Source organism: Barbatula barbatula, assembly GCF_947034865.1.
Source record: "Barbatula barbatula genome assembly, chromosome: 13".
In the NCBI taxonomy this organism is placed as follows: domain Eukaryota; kingdom Metazoa; phylum Chordata; class Actinopteri; order Cypriniformes; family Nemacheilidae; genus Barbatula; species Barbatula barbatula.
The window spans coordinates 22,304,255-22,330,523 of NC_136776.1; the positions used below are offsets into that span (position 1 = coordinate 22,304,255).

Below are 26,269 nucleotides of genomic sequence, written 5' to 3' on the forward strand. Positions count from 1 at the left end.
ATTGAATCGCAGTTCTGGAGGTATAGGCCATATTGATGTACTTTTGTGTTATTTTGTCATCAAAATGCCTTATTTTTATATTTTGGTCAAAATCATGAAATAGTTAACCTTTGAATATTTTGCTAATACAATTATTATAACGTGTTGTGCTATTTGGGGGAGTTTGCTTTAATTGCAGTTTAGGCAAACTTATTTGACTTTTGGAAAAATGTAAATAGTTTTGTAACATATTTAATAAGCTTATTGGTATTGCTTTACATACCTTATTAAACTCCCTTATTGAACTTTGTATATTAAATGTCGTTTTAAACTCCGTGAACCTAAGAATGTGTTGATTGACACGTTGTGGCGGATGTTTGACTGTGTTTAATAAACGATTGTTGTTTAGTCTCTTCGCCTCTAGGAGGCGCCCGTATATTTTTCCCGCGCGAGTCTTGTTCCGTCGCGTCTGAAAGTTCAGCTTCCTCTCGGCTGCGGTCCTTCCGGTTTGGACGCCATTAGAAAAAGCAGGTATGAATGTCCGGAGAATCTCAACCTTTAAAATCCACCTTATATCTGACACATCTCAACTGAAATCACAACATCGCTGTTCATATATTGAATTATAAGCAATTTAAAGGAGAAATAAACTATTATTTTGTCCAGATGAACAGTCAGTTGTGTGTATTTTATCATTTATAAGTAGACGCAGTAAACCGTCGCGATGTCATGTGTTTCTCAGACTCGAATATTAAGCATAACTTTAAGTTGCAGTTATGTATAAAATGCGTAACCTTCCATTTAGTAAGAAAAACAGTATATAAATATATTTTTTATAGCCTTGTGTACTCGCTAGAAGTCGATGCTCGCGAACTATCAAACTCATTCGACAGTGTGTTGTCGTAAAACTGCTTTTTTCGGGTTGATTTCAATTAGTTTTAACGTCAAATGTCACGTTAAATTGATTATTTGACCGAGACCCAGCAAATAACGTCAAACCAGAGTGTGTTTATAAGAGGAAACTGTTTGCACGTTTTCATTCGTTGTCAGTGTTTGTAAATGTGTTATAACGCATTGTTTCTTCACAGAGATGGCCATCAGGTATCCTATGGCGGTTGGCCTTAATAAAGGCCACCCAGTGACCAAAAATGTCACCGAGCCCAAGCACAGCCGCAGGAGAGGGGTGAGTTTAGTATTGCATTCCTGCTGAAAACACAACAGATTCAATAACAATTGATACTAATATTGAATCAAAAGTAAATATATGAGATCTTGATCAAAATAGGGTATTTACATTTAGTCATTTAGCGGACGATTTTATCCAAAGCGACTTACAAAGAGTTCAGGGAGCGAAAGTTCATACAAAACAGGTGCTAATACAAAGTTACTAGTTTCAACAAAAGCCAAACCGCTACTATATTATATAGTACAACCATCACGTGGCGTGTTTCTCTGTTCTTTTTAAACAAACGTGGCTCATCTGTAGGGCTGTGCGATGTTGAGCAAAATGCGACAGCATGCTAAATAATGCGATAAGAAGTTTCTTTTTCTGAAATCAATTTAAATTGTTAAAATTATATAACCTACATATTTTAAGAAAAAGCATCACTGTTTTTGAAAGTGAACAGCCATGTTGGACTGTTGCATTAAACAAATCTCACATTTTGTTAGCAAATGTCGCGACGCGGCCCGTTGATTGACTTCCGTCAGAGCATGCGCACGCACATATATCCCAACTAACATCCGCATGCCAGACAGCTACTATACTATCCGCATCCTGTAAAACTTTGACCATTCATAACTTTACGAAGAAATGAATCGCTCGATTATCGCAAACATTGCGATATGCATATCGCTATATGCACATGTGCGATATTTCGGTATATTGCACAGCCCTACTCATTTGTTATCAAGAGCTAGACGTGTGATTTATAATAATGTTGTATAGTATTAATTTCAAATGTCTTCATTGTATTCCAGCGTCTGACCAAACACACAAAGTTTGTGCGTGACATGATCCGCGAGGTGTGTGGTTTCGCCCCCTACGAGAGGCGCGCTATGGAGCTGCTGAAAGTGTCCAGGGACAAGCGTGCCCTCAAATTCATCAAGAAAAGGGTACGAGCGGTGTTCATCTGAGCACACTTTTTCATCAGGCTTTCTGCAGCTCATGTAGATGTATTTTATTTGTGTAGTAACGCTGACGCTTTTATATTTAATATATACTTTTCGGTCCAGTTTGTATTTCTATCCGACACAGAAAATAGAAGGTCAGGGCTTGTTTTAAATGTGGAAATGAATTTTAGGAGAAAGGTACACGGTTGCATCCTAAAGTGTCGTGAAGCTGAACAGTAACTGTCTTCGTGATGTATTTGTCGTCATGTTCGTGTGTGCTTTGCTCATTGGAGGGTTTGTCCACGCAGGTGGGAACTCACATCCGCGCCAAGAGAAAGAGGGAAGAGCTCAGCAACATTCTGGCCGCAATGAGGAAAGCTGCTGCCAAGAAGGAGTAACCTGTATTGTGACGAATAAATTTGTATTTGTGAAAACACAAGCATTTGACTGGTGTCTCATTTAAAAATGATCATTCTGGACTTGTTTGTATATATTGATGATTATTTAATGTAGAGTTCATTGGTTAAATATATTAAATCTGTTGAAATAGGTTATATGTTTGTTATTTTAGCATGTGACAATGCAGTTATGCAACTCAAAATGTTTTCTACCGAATGTTTATATTTAGACATTTGGCAGACGCTTTTATCCAAAGCGACTTGCATAGCATTATCCTATACATGGGTACAGAGGTTTACTGAACCTCTGAATTATAACTAGTCCTATTAGTTTATTAGTACAATTATCTATGTAACTCTCTATTATGTAACATGTATCATTAATCACAAAAGGGTTAATTTCTGGAGGCTTCATTTGCTCAAAATACCATCTGCTGGCCAAAGAGTGTAAAACAAGCAGATACATTACAGATGTGCCTTTTGATGTCTGTGATACACTGTGTTTTTGCACCAGTTAAGGCTTAGAAATAACAGTGAAGAAAACAATTTCCACATGGACATATAAATTCCACATATAGGCGTATTTGTTTGGCGTAACATCACTATCGTATACTGCACATTTTTCCAGATGTAGGGCATCCAGGTGTACATATTCTTTATAAAAAAAGTATGATTTTCCAAACTGAAGTAAGCTGTTTTAACACATTTATTGTAAATACCTTGATGGAATATATAAGTAGATTATTTACAAAGATGACAACAAATACTCAAGATATGATTTTTATTTTCTGTCATTTCACTGAATATGACACGATAAAATAAACAATTTAAGGAGGAACTGCGTAGCAGTTATAGGAGGATCCCGGAGTCTTGAATGTTTCGGGGATCTGTGGTCTTGGGATATGCATCCAGACTTTCCCATCTATAAATATTTAGGCTTTCTGATCTTTGTCCCACAAAATGAGAGGCAACACGTCACAAACATCTGTGCCGCATTTATCATGGTTCTTGTGTTGGATGAACGTACAGGCATCTGGTTCTGTGTTTGTGTTTTCCTGACATGGTGAACTCTTCATCACTGTTATAGCGAAGGATAAAATCGTAGCAAAAGAGTTACTGTCCAGAGAAAACGATTTTGACTATTTCGCTGTAATGTTCTACAAAGTGCACTTCAAGGCCCTCTGTGATGTATTCGGCAAGGTCCGAGAAGTCCTTTCGGTTTTCTGCCGGCAGGATGATGCACGTCACACCCGCTCTCTTGGCCTGTTGGGAAAAATGATTGCATGTATTTGAAACACAGAGACAATATTTATATAATGTGAGATTGTGTGACCTTCCTCGCTGTTGACTTACAGCAATGGTTTTTTCCTTGATTCCTCCAACCGGCAGAATCTTTCCGGTCAGGGACACTTCTCCCGTCATGGCCACGTTCTGACGTGCCGGCATGTTTTTGGCTAAGGACAGCAGGGCCGTGACAATAGTGCAACCTGCACTTGGTCCGTCTTTAGGAGTTGCACCCTAAATAGATTACAAACTTTAGTGCCCTTAGAAATCTTAGGATATTTAACATCAATGATGGAAACGTCCTCACTTCAGGAACATGTAGATGAATATGGGAGCCCATGAGAAAGTCGTTGTCTGGTTGTTCTTTCATAAGGAACGATCGGGCAAACGTATAAGCGATCTTGGCACTTTCCTTCATGACGTCTCCCAGCTGCCCTGTGACCTCCAGTGACCCGTCGCGGGGTCCGTCTTTACCCGGAGGATCTTTTGGACGCCGCAAAGACGTCTCGATAAACAGGGTAGAGCCACCTGTGGAGTGAAGAGACCAACGTTGGTTTCTTTAAACTGTTGTGGACAAAGGTTCAAAAGAGCAAGTTCAATTTGAAAAAGCTACATAAAAGAATAAAACATTTCCCTAAAAATGTGTGCAACACAAATATTTATTATGAAATGTAGTTTTAATAAGTATTTATACAGTATATACTATAAAATATGCAAATATTTAGGACATTGGAATTTCATTTATTTTTAGCTTTACTATTAAAGTAAATAAATTTTTATTTAATGTTTTTTAATAATATTTTATTAGGTTTTAAGTTTAATTCTCTTTTTTATTTTATTTAATTAATTATTTGATGTATTTTATTGTTGTTGTTAAGCGCATTAGGGTGCTATATAAAATAAAGTTTATTTTTATGAATTTATCGTTTAAAGTCCAAGAAATATTGTTCATATTGACTAAATATTTCATTGGAATGTGATTTATATATTTTAAACCGTTTTAATTTATTATTTATAGTAAACTATTATTGTTTATTTGAAGTTTTAATTTTATTTATTAAAATATGTTTAGATTTTTTTTATTTATTCATATATTTTATGTTTTAAATTAAATTTCTCTTCATTCTTTTGTATTTTTAATGTATATTGCTATATTTTATTGTTGTTGTTAAGCGCTTTAAGATGTAACCTTTATATGCGCTATATAAAACAAAATCTTTAATTTATGGCTTAAAATTGACATTTTTTTAATAAAATAAAGTTTATTCTCATTATTAGTTCATTGTTTAAAGTTGTAAAAAAATATGTGTTTATATTGACTAAATATTTCATTGGCCGTTTTAATTGACCATTTATAGTAAATCGTTATTGTTTATTTAAAGCTTATATTAGTTTCTTTTTGATTTATTAATATTCTTATTAGGTTTTAAAAAATAAAGTCTTATTTCTCTATATTCTTTTGTATTTTTATTGTATATTGCTGTATTTTATTGTTGTTGTTAAGCACTTTAAGATGTAACATTTGTAGGTACTATATAAACTTAAGTTTTTAATTTATGGTTTAAAACAAAAACTAAATTTGGACTAAATATTTCAACTGACCCATAGCTGTCCACGCCAGTCCCATGACCACTCCCGGTGGCGTGATGTCATACATTCGGTCCACAGTGAAGATGGGCTTCCCCACGTAATCATGAAGGTTTCCAGCAGTAACGTTCACTGCCGTTTCCTCCCCTTTGACGATACGGAATGCAACTTTTCTGAACACCTACGAAGAAACCAGAGGCTACAAAAGTTAATTTCAAAACACCATCACAGAGAAGCAAGACAAAGGGACAAGTCGCTCATACTTTGTCGACTTGTTTCTGAAGATTCCTGACGCCGCTTTCCCTGCAGTACTGTCTTATGAGCACGCTCAGAGCTTCCGGGGTGATGTTAGCTTTCTGCTCATCCAGACCGCATTGAGTTCGCAACTGGGGCACTAAATATCTCTGTACGCAGAAAGTAAAAGTCATTGCATCCATTTGCACCTAAATTGTGTAACATTTTGTTTTTTTTTTCCAAAAAAAAGAGGTACCGTACCTCGGCGATGGCCAGTTTTTCCTGCGCGACGTAGCCCGACACGTTGATCATCTCCATTCGGTCTCGTAGAGGTTCGGGAATGGTGTCAGTTACATTGGCAGTACAAATGAAAAGCACCTGGAAAGAAACACAAATCCAATGAATCCATGGTATCCTTCCATAGATGTAATACAGAGACGGGTGTCGCTTCAAACCTTCGACAGGTCAACGGGAACGTCCAGGTAGTGATCTAGAAAGTTAGCGTTCTGTTCAGGGTCGAGAAGCTCCAGCAGGGCGGAAGATGGGTCGCCCTGGTAACCTCTACCTATTTTGTCGACCTGCAAGAAGACAAATTGCAAAATTATACACTGATGTGTTTTTATGAGGTTATATATTAAGACGAAAAGGAACAAACCTCGTCGATCAGGACTAATGGGTTCTCGGTCTTGGTTTTCTTTAGACACTGAATGATCTTTCCCGGCATCGCACCGACATACGTTCTCCTGCAATGGACACATTTTGAATTAAAATAAAATTGTTTACTTTCTTCAGCATTTATTCACCCTCGTGTCATTCCGAACCTGTATGACTTTCTTTCTTCTACCCAGGAGAAGATATTTTGAGAGTCCCAGTGCTTTTGTGTTCATGTAATGGAAGACACACAAAAGCACCGATACATTTCTCGAAAATATCTCCTGTCGTGTTCTGTAGAAGAAAGAAAGTCATACAGGTTGAATAAATTTCATATACGGATTATAAACCACATGAGGGGGAATAAATGATGACTGTTTTTTTGTTTTGGGGTGATTTTGACATATCGAATCCTAATAAATCAACAAAACCCACCTGTGGCCTTTGATTTCGGCCACGTCAGTCATGCCGCCCATGCTGAAGCGGAAGTATTGGCGGTTCAGAGCTCTGGCGATGGAGCGTGCGATGCTTGTCTTGCCGACACCGGGAGGCCCGTAGAAACACAAGATCTTTCCCTGCGTGCTGCCTCTCAGCTGGCTCACGGCGATAAACTCCTGCGTGAAAAACAAGAGCACGGATAAGCCCGAATTCACCAAAGCACGAGGAATTAAGTACTCGACAGATCTGTGTTTTACCAAAATGCGTTTCTTGACATCGTCCATCCCGTAGTGGTCCTCTTCCAACACGTCTTTGGCTCGACTCAGCTCCAGGTTTTCAACACTGTTGGTGCCCCACGGCATCGATGTCAACCAGTCTAAATAGTTACGTGTCACGCTGGGGGTGTGAACAACCAAGTCAAGAATTAGTCAAATAGCACGTCAATGTTGAAAAATATATCCAACGTTTATAGATATAAGCCCGCGAGGAAAAAACTCAAGCAAGTTGCCCTCACTTGAACTCTGAGGAATGGTTATCCAACAGCCCGAGTTTGTTCAGCTCCTCATTGATAACGTCCATGATGTGTTGCGGGACGGTTCGGTCCTTCAGCCTCTCTCTGAACTTCTCCTCGATGGCGTCTTTGTCCTCCTTCTCCAGTCCGAGCTCCTTCTTGATGATCTTCAGCTGCTCCTGCAGGAGATACTTCCTGTGCGTCTGCTTGATCTTCTCCTCCACCTCAACATCAACAAACATAACGCGTGAATAATATTCAATCTAAAGGGCCGTTCACAATCGAACGATAACGATGACTGTAACTATAACTTTATTTACGTCCACACCAATGATTTTGACATCTCTGAGACGTCTGCTGTCAGATAGACCTCAAGAAAACATCTGTGTATGATTTAGAATGGATGTACAACAGCTCTTGTTTAGCAGATGCTTTTACACAGCAGATGTTTCCAAGATCTCCAGATCTTTAGCAGACATCTTACAGATGTACCTGTGCTATCTGGGCCGCTATTCTCCTGAATTAAGAAAGATTTTTAAAACGTTTTTTTTGATAGTTATCGTTATAATGTGAACAGGACTTAACACAAGTTATTTGTCAGATACAACTGTTATAAACAACACTCAGTAGTGTGCTAAAATGTTCCTCACCTCTCTGCCGAGACGCTGCTGCAGTTTACTCAGCTCGTATTCTTTCTTCAGCAGTGAAAGAGCTTTGTATAAGCGCTTTGGAATCTGTACAGACAGATTTGCGTCAAACGCGCATTAAAGAAAAGAAACTTCAGAATGTCATGGCACAAACGTACGTTCGTTTCCTCCAGAACGTCCTGCAGCTCGTGGGATTCGGCACCGGTGAGAGCCGCTCCCATGTCACTTAGGTAAATGGGGTTATCCACGACCCTCTGACCCGCCTGCATCATCTGGAGCACAGACTCTCTACCGGACAAATATATTGGAGGGATTTTTAACTGATAAATTGTATAACAAAATGAACTTTGATATGCATCAGCGTTACCTGTACAGAGGATTGAGAGCAATGATGTCACGGATCGTCTTTACGATCTCAGCGGTCAGGGCCTGGTTTAAACAAGGAGGATGTAAATTCATTCTGGATAAAAATGTTATCTCAGGAAAATTTGAGTTTTGTGGCAGTAATACCTTGACCTCCTCCGAGACCTGGAAGTCTTCATGGACCACATTGTCCACCTCCACCATTAGGACGCCGGGCAGAGGAAGTGCCTCCACCACAAACTCCGCCTCCCGCACTTTCTCCTCGATCGCCTCGGACAGCGGTGCCGAATCCTTACGAGATCTCTTCATTTTCCTCCGCAGAGACTTCGGTTGTTCACCTTCAGCCTCCAGGGCGTCGGACTCTTCCCCCTCAACATCCATCTGCTTGTTAATACGAATTCTGCGTAAAATAAAACATAAAGTTGTATGAATTGCTTGCAAACCAGATTGTTCCAAACCGGATTATTAAATAAAAAAAGATTTCAAGTACATAAGCATCACCTTCTGTGTCCCATCACGATCATACGCAGTTTGTCGCCGAGATCCTGCATCTCGTGAATCTGCACGAACGTTCCGGTGTGATAAACGGCGTCCAGATTCTCCACGACATCGGATTCATTACTGAAAAAGAAACACACCAGAATGAACAGTGAATACAAATCTAGTATCAAAATACAGAACAGACTCTCATAATCGCTTACTTGTCATCTTTCTTCAGAAACACACCGGCGTAGGGCTGAGCAAGTCGCACTTTTCTCCTTAACAGCTCCATGAGCTGCTTGTTTTTAACCTAAAGGTGACAAAATGGTTTGCGTTTATGCATTTGTAAGATGCTTTTAACCAATACGACTTCCATTAAATTCACATATTCAGTCAGTATGTGAGATCGAACCAAGAACTTGTATTTAATGTAGAGCTGTCAAATTATAAATTGTGCTCAATCGCATCCGGAATAAAAGTTTGTGTTCACATAATATATATGTTTTTACTGCGCATATTTTTTCTTCATACATATTTAAAGCAGAATAACAAATAAAAAGTCAATGATCATGAAGCAATGTGCTGCTTTATTATAACCCGAGTCATTACATTTTTACCCCCTCAAATTTGAAAATTTTTACATCACAGTGCCCCGTTAAACAAACTTTCATACTGTGCTTGTTTACTTTGTTTTTATAAACACAAGCATATACTTAGGAAGTATATATTTATATGTACCAATAACATAAATGTTTATGCATTTCTATATTTTCCTAAATATAGGCCTATGCATGTTTATAAACACAAAGTTAATATGCACAGTACACAGACATATATTATTTAGACACTCAATCTTATTCTGGATGCGATTATTCGAGATGAAATGTTTGACAGCTCTAATTGAATTACATATTTACAAAGCAGCCCAAATATGCATTATTACTTTTTATTATTATTCATTTATCTCTTAATGTCATTTCAGTTTCAACTGCTTTCATGGCAAAAACAATAGTTCAAAAAACATTTCGGTAATGAAGAACGTTATAAGACATTTAAAATGTACACAAGACAAAAACTCAAATACACTGTGGAGATATGTCAGATACATTTTGATGTATACACAAACATTCTCTTTTTGTTTTTAAAACAGTGCAGTATAATAAAATATAATTTTCATAGGAGTTTGTTCATTTTATATTTATTTGCATTATGAATTGACCAAGTGCATCAGATTTCCCCCACATCAATATGATTGTATAAGAAACAAATACTTTAGCTTACTTAGTGTTTGTGTTTTCCAGTAAAAATGTCTAAACATTCTTGAATCAAGATGCAAATATTTGGTCTAAATACAAGACATCTAGGTCATTTTGCTCATCATCTTGACTCAAGTATGTTTAGTCATTTGACCAAAATACAAAGTCCTTTATTGCAGCGTTGAACCCATTTTCGATGTCTTCATGTTTAATAATTTACTAAATAAATGTGTGAAACAGAGAATCTTCTGTTGTTGGTTTTTATCTTTTGCTTAGCAGTCAAGGACTAGTGAACCTCTGTGGATGATGAAATCTCCAGCCATCATGACGTAAACACTGGAGTTAAACATTAAAACACGCACTTTAAATGAATCTTCATACCATTTCCATTCATAATTATATTATACATTCACATATCCACGTGTAACCGCTTCTCGACCTCTACAAGACCTTTAAACCACCAATGGTAAGCGTGATTGCGTCATCTGTGCATGATCTAAGGCATCACCTCAATGATTTTAATAAATCTTGGAAACACCGGATTCCTGTTGACAGCGATGAGAGGAACATTCGGGAAGACCTCGGGCACCATCATAGGGGTCAGAGCTGTCATCTGGGGGGCGGTGTAAGACCCTTCATCTCCTCCAGACTCATCTCCAGCGGATCCATTGCTGTTCTCAGCACCGTCCTCTCCAGAGAACCCGCTGCCCTTATTCCCGAAAAGAAACCTCCTCTGGGACCCCGACCCAACGGGAGAGCCCGTGACCCGGGACCACCTGTCTGTCGTTATGGATGCTGTTATCCTGCTGTTGCGTAACGATGTACTTCTGCTGGCAATGTATGAATAAGAGCGGTGGGTGATGGGATGCGGGTTAGTCCGCGGTAATAACGCGTGTATGCCGGCTCTGATCGCACCGGAACCGGCCGCAGAAGCAGCGCTGATGTTTCTGTACGATCTCCACATTCTCATGTACGCCGCCATGTCTGATCTCGAGTGTTCTCTCGGAGGGGCACGTGACTGCGTTTCGGTCACTCGTTGATGATGATCACGCCCCCTGGCGCCGATCTGTGACGTGGCTTCGGGTTTTATTACACTTTGAACGAAATATACTTACACAACTGCACCAATAGTTATTAAGCAAAGCACAAGAAAGGGAGATAGACAAATACAAATCACATATATTTTGAGCAGAGGAAATAAATTAATTGTTTTATTATATAATACGCATTTAGAAAAATGCTGCGTTCGAGACAACTCGAGCTTTACGATATTTCCCACTCTATTTCCCGTTATTTACGGGTTGCAGGTGGGACGTTTGTCCGAGTTGTTTCGAGTATTTTAGTATTTTTATTTATTTGTATATTATTTTTCTTTCTTTCTTTCCTTCGTTGTTTTTTTATGATGGCATCTGTTACTGAGAGAGAGAGAGAGAGAGAGAGAGAGAGAGAGAGAGAGAGAGAGAGAGAGAGAGAATTAAATACACACATACATACTATAAAATGAAATAAATAATGTGTTCATACATTAGCATGAAATAGTACATATAAACATGGTCTAAATTATGCTAACAATATAATAAGGAAAAAGTACTATAAACTATCTTACATACATATATATTATTAAAAACATACTATAAAACGTTTTATACAATGAAAGATGGGTCACATAATTTACCCATTGTATACAACAAAGCCAATGTCACGAATGAACTACAATAACACGTTATTGGTTATTTACATATTTTTATTGACAATATTTCTTATTTTGTCAAATGTTTTTATTGTTTCAAAATATATCAAACACACAACGCTTACAACAAATAGCACGATATCACATGTGTAATATCCATATTTTAACAAAGATAAAACAAGAATAGGAAATCAGTATTACGTAGGAGCGAGAAAGAACTTGTCGCCTGACGTCATCACAGCGCGCCTCCACACACGCGTGGCTTCAGTCGAGCACCGAGACACGGGGTAAAGTGTCCAAATACTGCTCGAAAACTGAACGCGTTCGGCAGGAAACATGGGTAAAAAACTGAAAGTCGGGAAAACCAGAAAAGATAAATTCTACCATCTCGCAAAAGAAACGGGTAAGTCACGTGTCGCGTGCTACCTTTAAAATCAACGTGTTACCCACAGATGCTCGTTCGCGGAGTTCAATATTCATTTAATCAATGACGTGGTCGCGTTTAATCAAGATGAGGAACAGTCACGTAAACAGTCGAATGCTTCTGTATGTGTCAGTAAAAATCGCTTATATATTTGTCACGTGCTTATTTTCAAGGATATCGCTCCAGATCCTCGTTCAAGCTCATTCAACTCAATCGCAAATTCCAGTTTCTTCAGAAAGCTCGAGCACTGGTGGATCTGTGCGCAGCTCCAGGAGGATGGTGGGTCGATAGATGTTTATTTTGTTATATTTACGTGTGATGCTTTCATGATCAGCCACTCAAATCTGTCCTTCGTGTTTAGGTTGCAGGTGGCATCAAAGTTTATGCCAGTGTCCAGCCTTGTTATTGGTGAGTGTCGCTTCATTAGTGATGCAATTGGTTAATCTTAACTAATAGTTCAATAGGTTTGTGTAAAAACATAACCTAACTATAGATTTGTTAAGAGATCCACAACGATCAATATTAAGATCACCGCACCAATATATTATTGACTCTCTCCATCCGATGACAGGTGTGGATCTGGTCCCGATCAAACCCATCCAGAACGTCATCACCCTACAAGAAGACATTACAAATGACAAATGCAGACAGGTGTTTAATTTAGACTCTTGAAAACACACTTATGTCAAACAATATGTCTGTGACGTCCTTTTACAGATGTTGTTTTTTTCATTAGGCTCTCCGGAAAGAACTGCAGACGTGGAAGGTGGACGTGGTTCTCAATGATGGCGCTCCTAACGTCGGTGCCAACTGGCAACACGACGCTTTTTCTCAAGGTACAATAAAAATGTATATTTTGATGAGGTTGTTTGACGCGTCTTTGTCCGAAGTACGAAACTCACGGGTCGTTTTCCGTAGCTCATCTCACACTGATGGCTCTCAAACTCGCCTGCGAGTTCCTTAACAAGGGCGGGACGTTTATCACCAAGGTTTTCCGCTCGAAAGACTATCAGCCTCTCATGTGGATCTTCCAGCAGTTCTTTAAGAAGGTTCAGGCCACCAAACCGCAAGCCTCCCGAAACGAATCGGCTGAGATCTTTGTTGTCTGTCAAGGTAGATATACGTATATTCATATGTGCGTATGCGGGTTAATTCGTGTCCATGATGAATTATTCAAATTTGTGTTATTACTTGCAGGTTTTTTGGCCCCGGATAAAATTGACAACAAGTTCTTTGACCCCAAACATGCTTTTAAAGAGGTCGATGTTCAAGTCAAAACTGTCAAAGAGCTGGTTACCACCAAAAAACCCAAGGTAGGTCTGGTGTTTTAATAGAGATGTGAGATTGTATTCATATAGCCTGTCATGTATTTAGTTCTTAAATTTGATTTCTTTTTTTAGTTCAGATTTGCGTTTTGTTTTGCACTTTTGTTTACATTGAGTAAGTTTTGTTTTATTTCCCTTTTTTGTTTTGTGGGTGTTTATTGCATCTAGTTGAGTTTTAAGTTTTGCATTTTTTGATTTGCCTTTTGTTAAGACTTCATATTTTGTCTTGATGAGATTCGTTTGCTGTGTTTCAGGCCGAAGGATATAGCGACGGTGACCTCACGTTGTATCGCATCTTCCCGGTGACCGAGTTCCTTAAATCTGAGAATCCTGTAGACTTCTTGAGCAAAGCCAATGAAGTATGTTTAAATATTCCAATTCTTCAATCTTTACAAGCTAAACTTCAGTGTCTCGACCTCATGTTTTCACATCCCGTTTCAATTTCTCTTCTAGATAACCTTTGATAGTCCAGAGCTGGAATCCCATCCGGTCACTTCACCAGAAATCAAAGAATGCTGTCGTGACATTAAAGTCTTGGGTCGAAAGGATCTGCGGTAGGTATTCATATGATTTTCATGTGTACGGTTCTTCTTTGTCGCTTAAATCTGATTGGCTGTTTTGTCATCAGGTTGTTGCTGTCTTGGAGGTCCAAGCTGAGGATATTCATCGCGAAAAAACTGAAGGATGAAGCCAAACAGACGGACCAGGACATCCGGTACTTTACCACTCCATCAGACAGAAACGAAATATATGAGTGATATTGCTACTTATAAAGTTTTTTACTTAGTCTGAGCTCCGATGAGGAAGAGGGCGAAAGCGACCTGACAGAAAGCAAGAAAAAGGACACCGTAAAAGATGCAGAAGAGAAGGTGGAGGAAGATGAGGATGAGGAAATGGAGAAGAAGCTGGCTGAGCTGAAGGCGGATGAAATCTCAGATCTCAAACGGTACATTTTCTTCATTGTGGAAACGATAAATTTAGTGTTGATCGTCGCTCCTGAACATCTTTTTTTTTCCGAAATGACAGGAAGAAGAAGAGGCTTTTAAAGGAACAGAGGAAGAAGAGAGAAAGGGTGGCGCTTAAGATGGACCTTCCTGGAGTTTCCATCGCCGACGCCAACGATTCATCCATGTTTTCCCTCAGCTCCATCAAAAAGGCCCAAGTAAGAATTCATAACTCGCGACCAAATAGACAGACCACACAGTCTTGATGTTTTACAGTAGATGAGACAGTAAAGCTACAATCTCTAATCCGATCAATATAAATCTGCTGCATCAACGTTTTCAGAAACGCATGTTCTCGGCTCTAATTTTGTGTTATTTCTCAGGGTCTTAGTGAAATCACTCAGGGTAATATGAAAGGAGCCGATGCTCTGGTAGAAGGCGGCGAAGAGGAAGATTTGTACTTCTCGGAGTCTGAAGATGATCGCGTGTCTCTGGCCTCCGACCTGGACTCGGACGACCTCGAGGAGATCGAGAAGAACGAGGAACAGATTGTGAAGAAGGCTCCTAAGAAGAAAACGTAAAGCATTCTTGTTTGTTTTACAGTCATTTCTTTAAAATGTACTCGGTGGGAAATCGCGCGAAGAAGAACAGCAGCAAAAAAATATAGTAAATCGCCTGATTGCGTGCAGTTGTTTAATGATTTATCGTGCAGCCGTATGTTGAGTTTTCCTAAACATTGTAATGGTTTTGTTTTCATTGGGTTTTTGCACGTCCCGCAGGGTGTCATTCGTAGCCGAAGAAAACGAGGATGGGGATGGAAACGAATTACTGGTGGAGCTGGAAGGAAAAGACGAGAAGAAGGAACGCGAGACCAACATTTGGTTCAGCAAGGTATGAATCTTTAAAGCTGTAGTACGATCTCATTGGTTCCCACTTCGAAGTGTTCTTATTGTCGCTTTCATCGATCGTCTACGCAGGGAATCTTTGCCGAGTTGAAGTTGTACGACGACAGAGATGCCATGAGCGAACTCAAACAAACTCAGTTTCTACAAAGCAATCGGCCTGGAATGGGCAGAAAGAGGAAGGCTGAGGAGGAGGAGGATGAGGCGGAGCCAAGCAAGGAGGAAAAGCAAGCTTCCGCTCCCTCGCAGGAATTGGGGGAGGTGGGAGATGAGGATGACAGCGACTCTGATGATGACACCAGCGATGATGAAACGTGAGTGTTTATGAATTGTTTAAATGATTAATGTAATTTTAACATTCTGTGTTTAGTTTTGCATTTTGTTTTATCTACACAATGTTCGTCTGCTACGTTTCAGACTGTATATATACTATATATATATACATTTTGTTTAACTCGCTCAATTACGTTACAATTGTTTGCAAACAGAGAGATCTCTCGGATGAAAAAAGCATCTTCGGCGGCTGGTGCGATCAAAACGGGTGGCGATGACGAATTTCAAGTCGTCCCAGTGGAAAAAACAAGTCAGTCAAGAACGTTCTTATTTTAACGTTTGACATTCGTCGAGAAAATAATACAATGTGAATGTATTTCAAATGTTTGTTTCGTTTCAGGTAAACGGGCTCGAATTCTTAACGCCGAGGGTCTGGCACTCGGAGCGCATATCGCCACTTCCAAAAAGAGAATGCGAGACCTGGTAGACGGCTCTTTTCACAGGTGAGAAAGGCATTGCTGATTTGGATTGTAAGTGTTTGTGACTTCAGTTATGTTCACGTTTTTCGTCTCAAATGGTGCAACGTGTAGATTTGCGAACTCCGAGGGCATGACGGAAGTTCCGGCCTGGTTCGTTGACGACGAGAATAAGCACAGAAAGCGACCCGTCCCCGTCACCAAAGAAATGGTGGACGAGTACAAGCAGAAATGGCGGGAGATCAACGCCCGACCGATCAAAAAAGTCGCAGAGGCCAAAGCTCGCAAGAAGAGAAGGGTAAGACCCGACAACTATACATCTCCCCACTAACATTGAGTTAATATTGATCAGAATGTCATCTTAAAATGCACTTTGATTCTGTTATAGATGTTGAGGAAGATGGAACAAGCCAAGAAAAAGGCAGAAAACGTCGTGAACACGGTAGACATTTCCGAACGCGAGAAAATGTCTCACCTCAAAAGGTCAGTCTTCGAATCGACACGTTCGCTGCGCAACCTCATGGAATCCTTGCTAACAGTGTTTCTTATCTTTTTGTTCTCGCAGCATCTACAAAAAGGCCGGAATGGCTAAAGAAAAGCGAAAGGTCACGTACTTGGTGGCCAAAAAGGGCGCCGGTTGCAAAGTGCGTCGCCCGGCCGGGTTAAAGGGCACCTTCCGTGTGGTAGACGGCCGGATGAAGAAAGACACGCGGGCCATGCAAAGGAAAGACCAGAAGGGTCACGGCAAAGGTGGGAGGAGCCAGAAAAAAGGGGGAGGCCAGAAAAAAGGGGGGGGCGGGAAGCCACCAAAGGGACGACCGAATAGAAAGTGAAGAACGTGTTGATGATGTCGCTCTGCGTCTCACATCTAGCTGGGTCTTACTGTCGTGTACGGTATTACGGCTAGAATTGTATGCCGGTCTGTTTTATTGGACTTGTCTTGAGGTCTCTTACCGACAGTTAAGTCAGACTTTATATGTCTGAACCCTTAGGCCTTTCAGCGTTGTTCAAACGCTTTGTTTTTCGATATATTGTTTATGGAATATGGACCTTCGTTTGTTTTGATTTATTTTGTCAAAATATATGTAAAAAATATCGTCAGGGATGTTTTCAAATAAATATACATGATAAGTACTTATGATTCCATGTCGTTTCTACATAATCCAATTTTTCCAAATATATATAAATACATTTCAATTTAAGGATGAGACAAATACTTCTTCAAAAATATTTGAGTAGTTCCATTTGGTAAATATTGGATCTGATTTATTGTCATTTTAATTAAATCGTAACACGAATTTGCTAAATTTAGTTTTATTGAATTACAGATACCATTAATATTTTGTCATTTAATTATGCTGTACATTGTTAAACTGGTGTTCATACATATGAATTTATTTCCATAAAAACACTTTGCCAAAGCAGCTTTTTTCATAATTATTATACATGTGTCTCAGGTTTGTGTTTAATATAAAGACTTAAGTGTCCAAGTGTTTTGGTGGCTATAGTGTTTTACACCCTCTCTACCCGAACTTTTGGGGCACCGTTGGGGTTTTTGTCGGTCACCCTGCCCTCCCTAAAACTCCCATGACCACCACCAAACTTGGTCAGCAACTTTCCACCAAAGGATGAAGGCTTGAGAACAAGCTGAAGGGCAAGCGAGGGTGGGCGACTTGGCTCAAGAAACATCCCTCGTTGACATGGAGATGACGTGGAAAGCTGATTGTGAGGGAGCGATTGTGATGGAGCGAGCAAAAGATGTAGATGACCTCACATCTCACATGCTGCACTAGATCATTCGAGCTTTTGTGGATGAAACAATGAAGGTCGAGCGGCGTGCGCTTATAAACCCTACAACCGGACAGTCTGACAGCGACCTTCAGGACACACAGCGACCAACAGAGAGGTGCGTGAATTTAGAAAATGGACTTTTATAGACTAACTTAACTTAGATTTTTATAAAACTTCTTTCTTTGGCTCAATCTTGAAGTGATTGCAATGATGTTGCTTGTGCTGGGTGAGACACAATCCACTTGGTTTCTATCAACAAAGGCCTGGTTTGTTTTCCGCACACTTGCGGACATGTAAAAATGCACTTAGTTGCATGTGATTTGAGTGGACGTGAATAGCTTATTTTATTCCCTCAATAGTCAATTGTTGTGAACTGAGTGTGCATGGGTCTGGCAGACACAGCCGTGTGTGTGTGTTGGCAGCGTTTGTCATCGAGTTGATAATGTGCTGAGCAAACAATTCACAATAAAACCCAGTTATGCGTAATATAAAACAGAAAACCCTTGAGTGATCGATCCGAGCCAAATGCTGACGGTACAGGACTGCAACAGGCCAGGTTCAAATCGGCTGAAGCGACTCACATTAACTACAGCGTGATCGTGGGATTGTTTATTGGTACGGAGGTATGGCGTTTAAAAAGCTGATAGTGGATGTGTTTGTCTGAACTGTTTTCCTGGTGTTGCTAGGGTCGCCGCTAATATGAAATATATTATTGTAAATATCTAACTGTTCACCATTAATCTTGATTAATCGCATCAAGGAGAAAAGTTTGCGTATGTACGTTTGTGAACTGTGCATATTCATTTTGTATTTTTGTATTTATAATTTCTATATGTAATTTCAATTATTGTTAAGTATAATTACATATTTCCTAAATATATTCAAGTATGTGTATATGAATATGCACACTACACAGACATGCAGCATACTATGTTAATACAGACTTTTATTCTCGATGTGATTAATCGGGATTAATCGTCTGACAGCCCTTAATCGTTTTATAATTCAATAATGCTCAACACAGTCTTCGTAACGTTCATGTGAACATTTATATTAGTTTTATTATTAGTATGGTGTGTAAAAAGTAATAAGATAATAAAATTGTGCAATAATTGGGGCTTTTATAAAATGTTTTAAACAGTCCATTTAGTGTTTTTTTAGCGTCAAAATTAACTAAAGAAATTTGGTTTACAAACCTTTAGTTTTGCTACAGTTGGTATTAAAACACGATTTTTGCTGTAAAAGTAAGTTTATATAAATGGTACAACATGGTACACTACACAAAATAGTTCACTATGGTTTTATTATTAAAAAACATGGTTAATTTTGGTCAAGAAACGGAAACATCAGGAATCCAATCTTAAATTCAAAAGCCATATTTGGTTCGTAAAATGGGTTTCAAGTATTTCTTTTTACTTTTTTTTTTTTAATCTAAAGTGTGTGTTTGTGTCCCGAGTCTGCAGGAGGACACTGTCCCGGGCCTCTCCTTGATGGTGTTTACATTAGTGAGGGGGGCCACGCTTTGTGGCTTTGCGGCCCTTGTGCTTCTCGTCATCTCCACAGCAACGGACTACTGGATGCAGTATCGCTACTCTGGGAACGCAGCCAATCAGGGCCTCTGGAGGTTTTGCATCAACCGCAAGTGCCACGCCCACACTCTTAACGTGGGTAAGTACTGTATACACAAGCTTAATATGTGATTTGGTGTAATTCTATAAAAAATAAGTGTAAACATTGTTATTTGTAAATATATCAATTCTACAAGTGCCATTTGTTGTCATACACACAGCCAGGATTATATTTAAAGTTTACGTAAAGAACTTTTGACTTTGAAGGATGTGTACTTTTCCTGCGGGTAAACAACAGTACTTGACAGGATGTAGAAAAATGTAAACTAAAGCAGTATGTAAACAAAACAGTGTGTTGATATAGTCTCCGTTTGTCCTTTAGCATTCTGGGACGCCACACGGGCATTTATGTTGCTGTCGGTGCTCAGCTGTTTCGCTGGAGTGGTTTTGGGTGCCATCGCGTCCGAGCGTCCCAGCAGCAGGCGGGTGAAGACGGGAGGCATCGCTTTGCTCCTGTCCGGTGAATAATGTTCTGGGACCCGTTTCAATAAGGAGGTTCAAGCAACACTGAGTTAAAATATGAACTCTGAGTTGATTTACTCAGATAACCGCTACTCTGAGTTTTCTGTTTCAGAACAGCTGGTTTCAATCAGTTCAATCCACTCTGAGTAAGTTCACCCGAGGTTACTCGTGTTCACCGCGGCTTTAAAAAGCCATCATCAATTGAGCGAAGATAACACGATTCACCATGGCAACGCCACGTGACAAAAAGCGCTCCGTTTATTTCTCGCCAGTCGAATTGGAGGCACTATATATATATATATATATGTATATATAAACATATATACCTACGATTTTTTGTCATGTAGGTGCAATCCTTCTGCAATAAAAAGAACATGGCAGCAGCTGAGAATAAAATATAAAAACATCATTCAGTCCGATGAGTTTAAATGCTCTTGGTAGTAGGATGCCTGACTGGGAAATGTTTGATATATTTAATAAACTGGCCTTGAAAGTTTTGAGTATATGAGAACCGAGCACTGTGGCTGTAGAAGACAAAAAACTGGCCATGCTTGCCCCTGCTCCAGCTGTGTCTAATGGAGGCCAGCTAGAGATGCTCTAGCGACAGACGCAATAGGGACTGCGGTCGTTAGGCTCGTGGTTAGAGCGCCCGTCCCTCGTTCTGACCGACGGCAGTTCGAAGCCAGAACAGAACGGGGTGAGTGGGACCTTTTAAATGTGCACCCAATCACATTGGGAAATCCTAAAGGGTATTTGAATTATTAGAGTTGGCAGCAAGAGCACATTTATTTGATCAGCTTATTCAGAAAGACGTTCACCATTCACCTGCAATCTTATGAAACTCCTCTTTGATGGTTCTCACAGGAAACTTAACACACATGTATATAAAGTGCTTGAGAGCGATGCACACTTTTCTTACTCTGCATACAGTTGCTTTGCTAACGTGTTCTGCATCCCCGGTGTTATAAAGAAAGCTTAGTAAAGAAACGTAAAGCCATACAGAGAATCTGCTCAGATGTAAGAGCGCAGCCACGACGAGTGAGGTTTGTGATGTAAGGATGAAGCAGATTATGAATATATTTAAAGGACTGTAAAGAAAAACTGTGCCGCTCAAATAAAGAATCCTCCGGATATGATAAAACATCCAAACGTGGCTTCACCATATATTCTCTCCCGACGTAAATGTAACTCTCTCTGAATGAATGCAGCTTCCTCGTCTACGGGTTCCTGAATAAACGGACATTTAATGTCTGTGTTACGAACTTGTGCGCGATTAAGGAAAACGAATGAAAAAACAAACGGCGAAGGCAATTTCAACACCACTCGCGCTTCTAAAAGGGGCGGAGATTGAAACAAACCTCGGGTTAGTGGAATAAAACCTGCTCCCGACCAGGTTAGGTTCACAGAGTAGGTTACTATGGTTACTCACTCTAAGTATAAGATACCTTGATTTCTGAAACAGGCTTGACTTACCCCGCGGTCACGGGTTTGATATACCTCGCGTTCTGAAACTGAAAACCCAGAGTATCCCGTTTTCTGGGGTTAACTTACTCTGAGTTTGCACTTACCCTGCTTTCTGAAACGGGTCCCTGGTGTCCGTCAGTTAAGGTTTTAAGACATAAGTGTGGTTTTCTGGTGCTCGAGACATTGAAATGTTTATTAAATAATCCCGGAGGTTCATTCTGAAAGGCTTTGGTATGACAGTTTTATTATGATGTACAGAACATACATAGACTTTTGATACACTTCTATATGATGAATTAGATTTGTGCTTTTTGATGTGGAAAAACATCAGTTCGTGTTACTGTCGTAGTGATGAAAGATGGCGTTACAAGATTGTCTTGGGAAAAAACTTCAAAATGTTTCATTCTGCACTTGATTTTTATAAACTTCGATCAATTCAAACACTGAATTTCATGGTGACACATTTTATTTGATTTTTTGGTTACTGACTTTAATACAAAAATGAAAAAAATACTTGGCAATTTATAAACACAGTTAAGTGACAGTAATAATTCAAAATACTTCTTAACATCATTTATTTTAATTCTAGACCTGTTTTTGTTTCTCTGTGCTTCAGGGTTTCTTTCGATTTTGGCTTTGGCAATTTACACGGGCATGACAGTGAATTTCTTTGGCAAGCGTTACATCGACTGGAGATTCTCATGGTCTTACATTGTGGGATGGATCGGCATCATATTAGCTCTAGGGGCAGGTAAATATTGTCCAAAAATCAATTGCAATTGTAACATAAAAAAAACATTCGTACAATTAGTCCAAAAACTAACTTAGTAAAGGCTAAAATAGTCGTCTTGTTTTTTTAGGTGTTCTCCAACTTTGTGCCCATCAGAGAAGCATGTCTGAACCGGTACCTGCAAGCGTTTCCGACACCTGAACTGTAATCTGGATCTCATCCCAACCTAACTCAATCATCACTAAATCACTCACATTTATTCGAACATTGGAAAAGTAAGACATTGAATGAAATAAATTGCTTTTCAATTCTTTCATGTTGCAGTGTTTCATTTTTCAAGCAGGTAAAAACAAATCTACAACGGGTTTGTTTGCTTCCCATCAGGTTGGGTTTGTTCATCCTGCAGATGGCATACAAATGCAAGATGACAAAATGTCAGGGAGGATCTCTTGATGTTTGTTTTTGGCATACAAACAGGTCAGTTCTTTTTGTCAGTATTTTAATCTGTAACATAGACGTTGTTGCCAAATGTCAAACTTTAAATGGTTATAAAAGAATCATGTCATTTGTGTCTAAGCTCAACTCTGTTGTAAACGCTTTTCTCGTCTTTTCTTTGATTCCTGCCGCACGTGTTCCACTTCGTTTTGTTTGCAAAATAATAACTGAAGCTGTCCAAACCACAGTTCATGATAGAAAAGCACATGCCGCCGTGGACGAAGTTGTGTGCAAAAATCAGCATATCACATTTAGACCCTCTCTTCTCCCAAATGTATTTGAAAAGAAACCCAAAGTGGACGGGGAAAAAACAGATGACGAAAACAATCAAGTTGGCCGTGATGATGAACATGCACTGAATCTTATCAGCACGATATCCGATGTCTAACTGCTTCCGTAGAGTATGAATGATTTTGGCAGAGCAAAAAAGCATAATCAGAAAGGGCAGGAGGAACCCCGCTATGGTCAACACCAGGATGAAGGACAATGGTAGCGCTCCTTGTTGGTTCTTCTGAAAGCACTTAAAATCCGTCGTTTTATTTTTAGGATTGTCCGCGTAGTGGAAAACTGCACTTAAACAACAGTTGACTACCCATATGAGCGCACAGACCACCAGGGCTTTCTTACAGGACAAAATATCCCTGGCCTTGAGGGGATACTTGATGGCCACGTAACGCACCACACTTATGGCCGTCATGGTGAAGATACTTACGTACATGTTCACGTAATACACAGACACGAGAAAGTAACACAATTCCTTGTTGGAAGAGTTCCATAGTGCCGAGTCTGCCTTCGATGTCGGGTCGTTCTGCGAGGCTTTATAGTATGATGCAATCTTGATGGGCAGGATCATCAGCACGACACAGTCGGCGATGGCCATGTTGGTGATGTAGATCATCATGTAAGTCCAGTCTTTTCTGGGACGCCGGAAGAACATCACAAATACGTAGACGTTCCCCAAAACCCCCAGGATGAAAGTAGGGATTGATGTGGCTAACTGAAGGCTTTTGACACCATCAGAGATGGTTAAGTTGCAGGTGGACATGTTGGACCAATTTGCCACTTTAACAGTGGATTGTGCTTAAACCAACCTGTTGCAAAAAAAAAACTTGATTCAAGTTTCCATTACAAATACCAGTGTGAACATCTGCTTTTCAAAAATAAAAACCATTATAAAAAATCTCGTTGTGTTTCTTGGGTGTTTTCAAGTCAAATGCAATGGTGTTTTTGCCGGTTCCCATCCACCAGATAACATCCCATAAATAGAATCCACCACATTACAACAGCTCAATAAACAAGTTAATATTGTGGTATTTTAGACAATAATGTCTCGTATTTGCTCAGTGTTCCCAATGAAATTATAAAGAGAAAGCAAAACTGCATTCAAACTAACATTTCTTTTTTGAATCCGGATAGATCCGAATCTGGACTTCTGAATGAATCGCCGTTAAACAAATCAAACGAACCAATGAATGACAGTAGTTGGCGGTAAATCTGGTTATGTTTAAGTTCCTTGTTAAGAGTGTAACTTTATAAGATAATGGTTTTAATTAAAATGGAATCATGGAATTATTATTAAGTATAGTTCACCAAAAAAATAATTACTCATAATTTACAAAGGTTTGCGTAATAAAGTTGGAAATATTACTTTTTGTAACGTCTCTTTACATTTTCTTTCGGGGGGTGAATGTGTGAATAATTTGTGATTAATTCAATCAAACATTTTAATCTGCAAACATGCAAGTATTCTGTCAAATATGCTGGAATGTTTAAACCCACGGTTTGGTCAAATATGGATAAGAAAATTCTAGGTTACTTTAACCAGGCTAGGTTTGTTCATATTTGACCCGAAACCACGCAGCATTTTAATGCATGTTTTGTCTTAACCTACTTTAAAATTAGACAATACTTTTCTGTTATTAGTTGGCTACTATTGCAATAAATAAATCATGCGTTCGAAAGCGAGACAATGAAAAAGAAGAGTAGGTACACACCTTAAACTTAAAAAGATAAAGACAGACAAATACAATAGGGCTCGAACCCTAAAAGAGGATATCTGCCCTAAAACATCATACACATAAGGCAAGTCTCACCTTGCAGGACTTAACGAAGTGCGATCTGCATAAAGCTTGAACCAGGTTCGTTTATAAAGATCTTAAACGCATTGCATGAGCACCTTTATAGATCTGCGAATTAAATCGCAAGATCACACTTGCTTCGTTTTCTCCGAACTCTAAAAGTTTCCGGAAATGCTTTCATCGCAGATGCTTATCTCTTCTTTCTGTCGTTGTTCAAACAGAGTCGGTTCGCACCAATGAACCGACTCTCCGATTCGTTTTGCATGCACATTGTTTACGTTTCCGTTTAAAAAGCACTCGTATTACACGAGATAAAGATAAAAATGCAGATATTGTCCAAAACATCCGATGGGTCGTATTTGGCATTTATGAGTTCATTCAGAGGCTTCGTTTCTTTCATTCGTGCCACATATATTCCACGTTGTTTTGGTTGCAAAATAATAACTGAAGATGTCCAAACCGCAGTTCGTGATGGAAATGCACATCGCGCCGTGCACGATGTTGTGAGCGATTACCTGCGCGTCGCAGCCGAAGTACGCCTGTGCGATATACTTCACAAAAAACCCAAAGTGGACGGGAAGGAAGCATATGACAAAAACAATCAAATTCGCGGTGATTACAAACATGCACTGGAGCTTTTCAGCACGGAAACCAACATCTAACCGTCTTCTCAACGTCCAAACGACTTTGATGGAACAAAACAACACGATGACCAACGGCAAGAGGAAACCCACTAGAGTCAACAAAAGTATAAAATGCAACGACAGCGATTCTCTAACCCGCTGAAAACACTTGGCTTTGTCATTGCTTGAGTCTTTAAGAAAGTAAATGGGGCTCATACAAACGATGACCAACCATATGAGCGCGCAAACCGTTACCGCGCTTTTTCTTGACAGGATTTCCCGCGCTTTCAGCGGACACCTGATGGCGATGTAGCGCACGACGCTAATGGCGGTCACCGTGAAGATGCTCACGTACATGTTCACGTAATAAAGCGACAAAACAATGTTGCACATGACCATTAAGTCCTTGCGCAATTCGACGTCGTAGTAATACGTCATGACGGGGAGGATCACCAATACAACGCTGTCGGCGATGGCCATGTTGGTGATGTAGATCATTATGTTCGTCCATTCCTTTCTTGGACGGCGGAAGAAGGTCACGAACACGTAGCCGTTTCCAAGAACCCCCAGAATAAACGTGGCTATAGATGTGACTTTATGGAGCGTTAGGATCGTGCCGGCGACACTCATGGTGCAGTTGAGGGTGCAGTTCAAATTGCAATTGACCATTTTCAATGTCTGTGAATGAAAAAGGCATGTCACAAAAATACCGTCCCGTTGCCAAAAACAAGGTCACTAGTCCTACTGCATTATACATTACATATGTAATGGTAATACAAGCAAAACAAACAGAAATATCCTACCTGCGATATCAGACCAAAGTATCGGACAACAGACAAGTATCGGATTGTAGGCTACTTCTCGCACAGGGTAGAAAAAAAGTTCTTGCTCTCGAAGACCTGGCGAAAAGCAAAGTCAAAAACAGGACTTGTTAGGCTGCTTGTAAATTGTTTGACAAAAGGACGAGTACAAACATGCTCGGTCCTCCCACTGAAGTGCTCATTCCCTTTCACATTTTACCAGA

The 26,269-nt window shown here is 39.6% G+C and overlaps 6 protein-coding genes across 21 annotated transcripts; 3 read left to right on the forward strand and 3 right to left on the reverse strand.

The window, feature by feature from the left end:
* The first annotated feature begins 401 nt into the window (after positions 1 to 401).
* Positions 402 to 2,530, forward strand: rpl36 (ribosomal protein L36). The gene is made up of 4 exons (XM_079472211.1): positions 402 to 510; positions 1,068 to 1,162; positions 1,960 to 2,094; positions 2,400 to 2,530. The coding sequence occupies exons 2-4, from the start codon at positions 1,070 to 1,072 to the stop codon at positions 2,487 to 2,489; spliced, it is 318 nt and encodes a 105-aa protein (XP_079328337.1). The 5' UTR covers positions 402 to 510; positions 1,068 to 1,069; the 3' UTR covers positions 2,490 to 2,530.
* Positions 2,531 to 3,177: 647 nt separating this feature from the next.
* On the reverse strand, positions 3,178 to 10,948 carry lonp1 (lon peptidase 1, mitochondrial). Its single transcript, XM_079470857.1, has 18 exons — positions 10,449 to 10,948; positions 8,906 to 8,994; positions 8,706 to 8,825; positions 8,352 to 8,604; positions 8,209 to 8,270; positions 8,000 to 8,129; positions 7,845 to 7,928; positions 7,198 to 7,418; positions 6,941 to 7,079; positions 6,681 to 6,859; positions 6,250 to 6,337; positions 6,050 to 6,172; positions 5,856 to 5,972; positions 5,624 to 5,764; positions 5,376 to 5,541; positions 4,081 to 4,301; positions 3,843 to 4,007; positions 3,178 to 3,752 (listed from the first exon to the last, which is right to left on the reverse strand). The coding sequence occupies exons 1-18, from the start codon at positions 10,920 to 10,922 to the stop codon at positions 3,603 to 3,605; spliced, it is 2,922 nt and encodes a 973-aa protein (XP_079326983.1). The 5' UTR covers positions 10,923 to 10,948; the 3' UTR covers positions 3,178 to 3,602.
* An 883-nt stretch (positions 10,949 to 11,831) lies between these two features.
* Positions 11,832 to 17,392, forward strand: ftsj3 (FtsJ RNA 2'-O-methyltransferase 3). The gene is made up of 20 exons (XM_079471213.1): positions 11,832 to 12,033; positions 12,228 to 12,333; positions 12,416 to 12,462; positions 12,626 to 12,705; positions 12,791 to 12,890; positions 12,973 to 13,167; positions 13,252 to 13,367; positions 13,634 to 13,738; positions 13,833 to 13,933; positions 14,008 to 14,094; positions 14,167 to 14,325; positions 14,406 to 14,541; positions 14,707 to 14,900; positions 15,103 to 15,214; positions 15,301 to 15,539; positions 15,714 to 15,808; positions 15,899 to 16,001; positions 16,089 to 16,272; positions 16,363 to 16,457; positions 16,540 to 17,392. The coding sequence occupies exons 1-20, from the start codon at positions 11,967 to 11,969 to the stop codon at positions 16,805 to 16,807; spliced, it is 2,589 nt and encodes an 862-aa protein (XP_079327339.1). The 5' UTR covers positions 11,832 to 11,966; the 3' UTR covers positions 16,808 to 17,392.
* Positions 17,393 to 17,601: 209 nt separating this feature from the next.
* Positions 17,602 to 23,700, forward strand: lim2.2 (lens intrinsic membrane protein 2.2). 16 transcript variants are annotated; one of them, XR_013787421.1, is made up of 7 exons: positions 17,602 to 17,880; positions 19,229 to 19,433; positions 19,716 to 19,853; positions 21,936 to 22,070; positions 22,180 to 22,324; positions 22,434 to 22,526; positions 22,718 to 23,700. XR_013787421.1 is itself a non-coding variant. In XM_079470752.1 (6 exons), exons 3-6 carry the CDS (start codon positions 19,256 to 19,258, stop codon positions 22,248 to 22,250), a joined length of 522 nt encoding a protein of 173 aa, XP_079326878.1. In that variant the 5' UTR covers positions 17,846 to 17,880; positions 18,262 to 18,388; positions 19,222 to 19,255; the 3' UTR covers positions 22,251 to 22,362. The 16 variants fall into 16 exon arrangements, 8 of the variants coding, with proteins under 8 accessions (XP_079326875.1, XP_079326872.1, XP_079326878.1 ...); XR_013787423.1 differs by having other exon boundaries at positions 17,838 to 17,880; positions 22,831 to 23,700; XR_013787424.1 differs by having other exon boundaries at positions 17,838 to 17,880; positions 21,981 to 22,070.
* On the reverse strand, positions 21,550 to 24,778 carry LOC306902292 (G-protein coupled receptor 55-like). The gene is made up of 2 exons (XM_079470744.1): positions 24,638 to 24,778; positions 21,550 to 23,635 (listed from the first exon to the last, which is right to left on the reverse strand). Exon 2 carries the CDS (start codon positions 23,587 to 23,589, stop codon positions 22,612 to 22,614), a length of 978 nt encoding a protein of 325 aa, XP_079326870.1. The 5' UTR covers positions 23,590 to 23,635; positions 24,638 to 24,778; the 3' UTR covers positions 21,550 to 22,611.
* LOC306902293 (G-protein coupled receptor 55-like) lies at positions 24,638 to 26,192 on the reverse strand. Its single transcript, XM_079470745.1, has 2 exons — positions 26,049 to 26,192; positions 24,638 to 25,923 (listed from the first exon to the last, which is right to left on the reverse strand). Exon 2 carries the CDS (start codon positions 25,912 to 25,914, stop codon positions 24,997 to 24,999), a length of 918 nt encoding a protein of 305 aa, XP_079326871.1. The 5' UTR covers positions 25,915 to 25,923; positions 26,049 to 26,192; the 3' UTR covers positions 24,638 to 24,996.
* Positions 26,193 to 26,269: the final 77 nt, after the last annotated feature.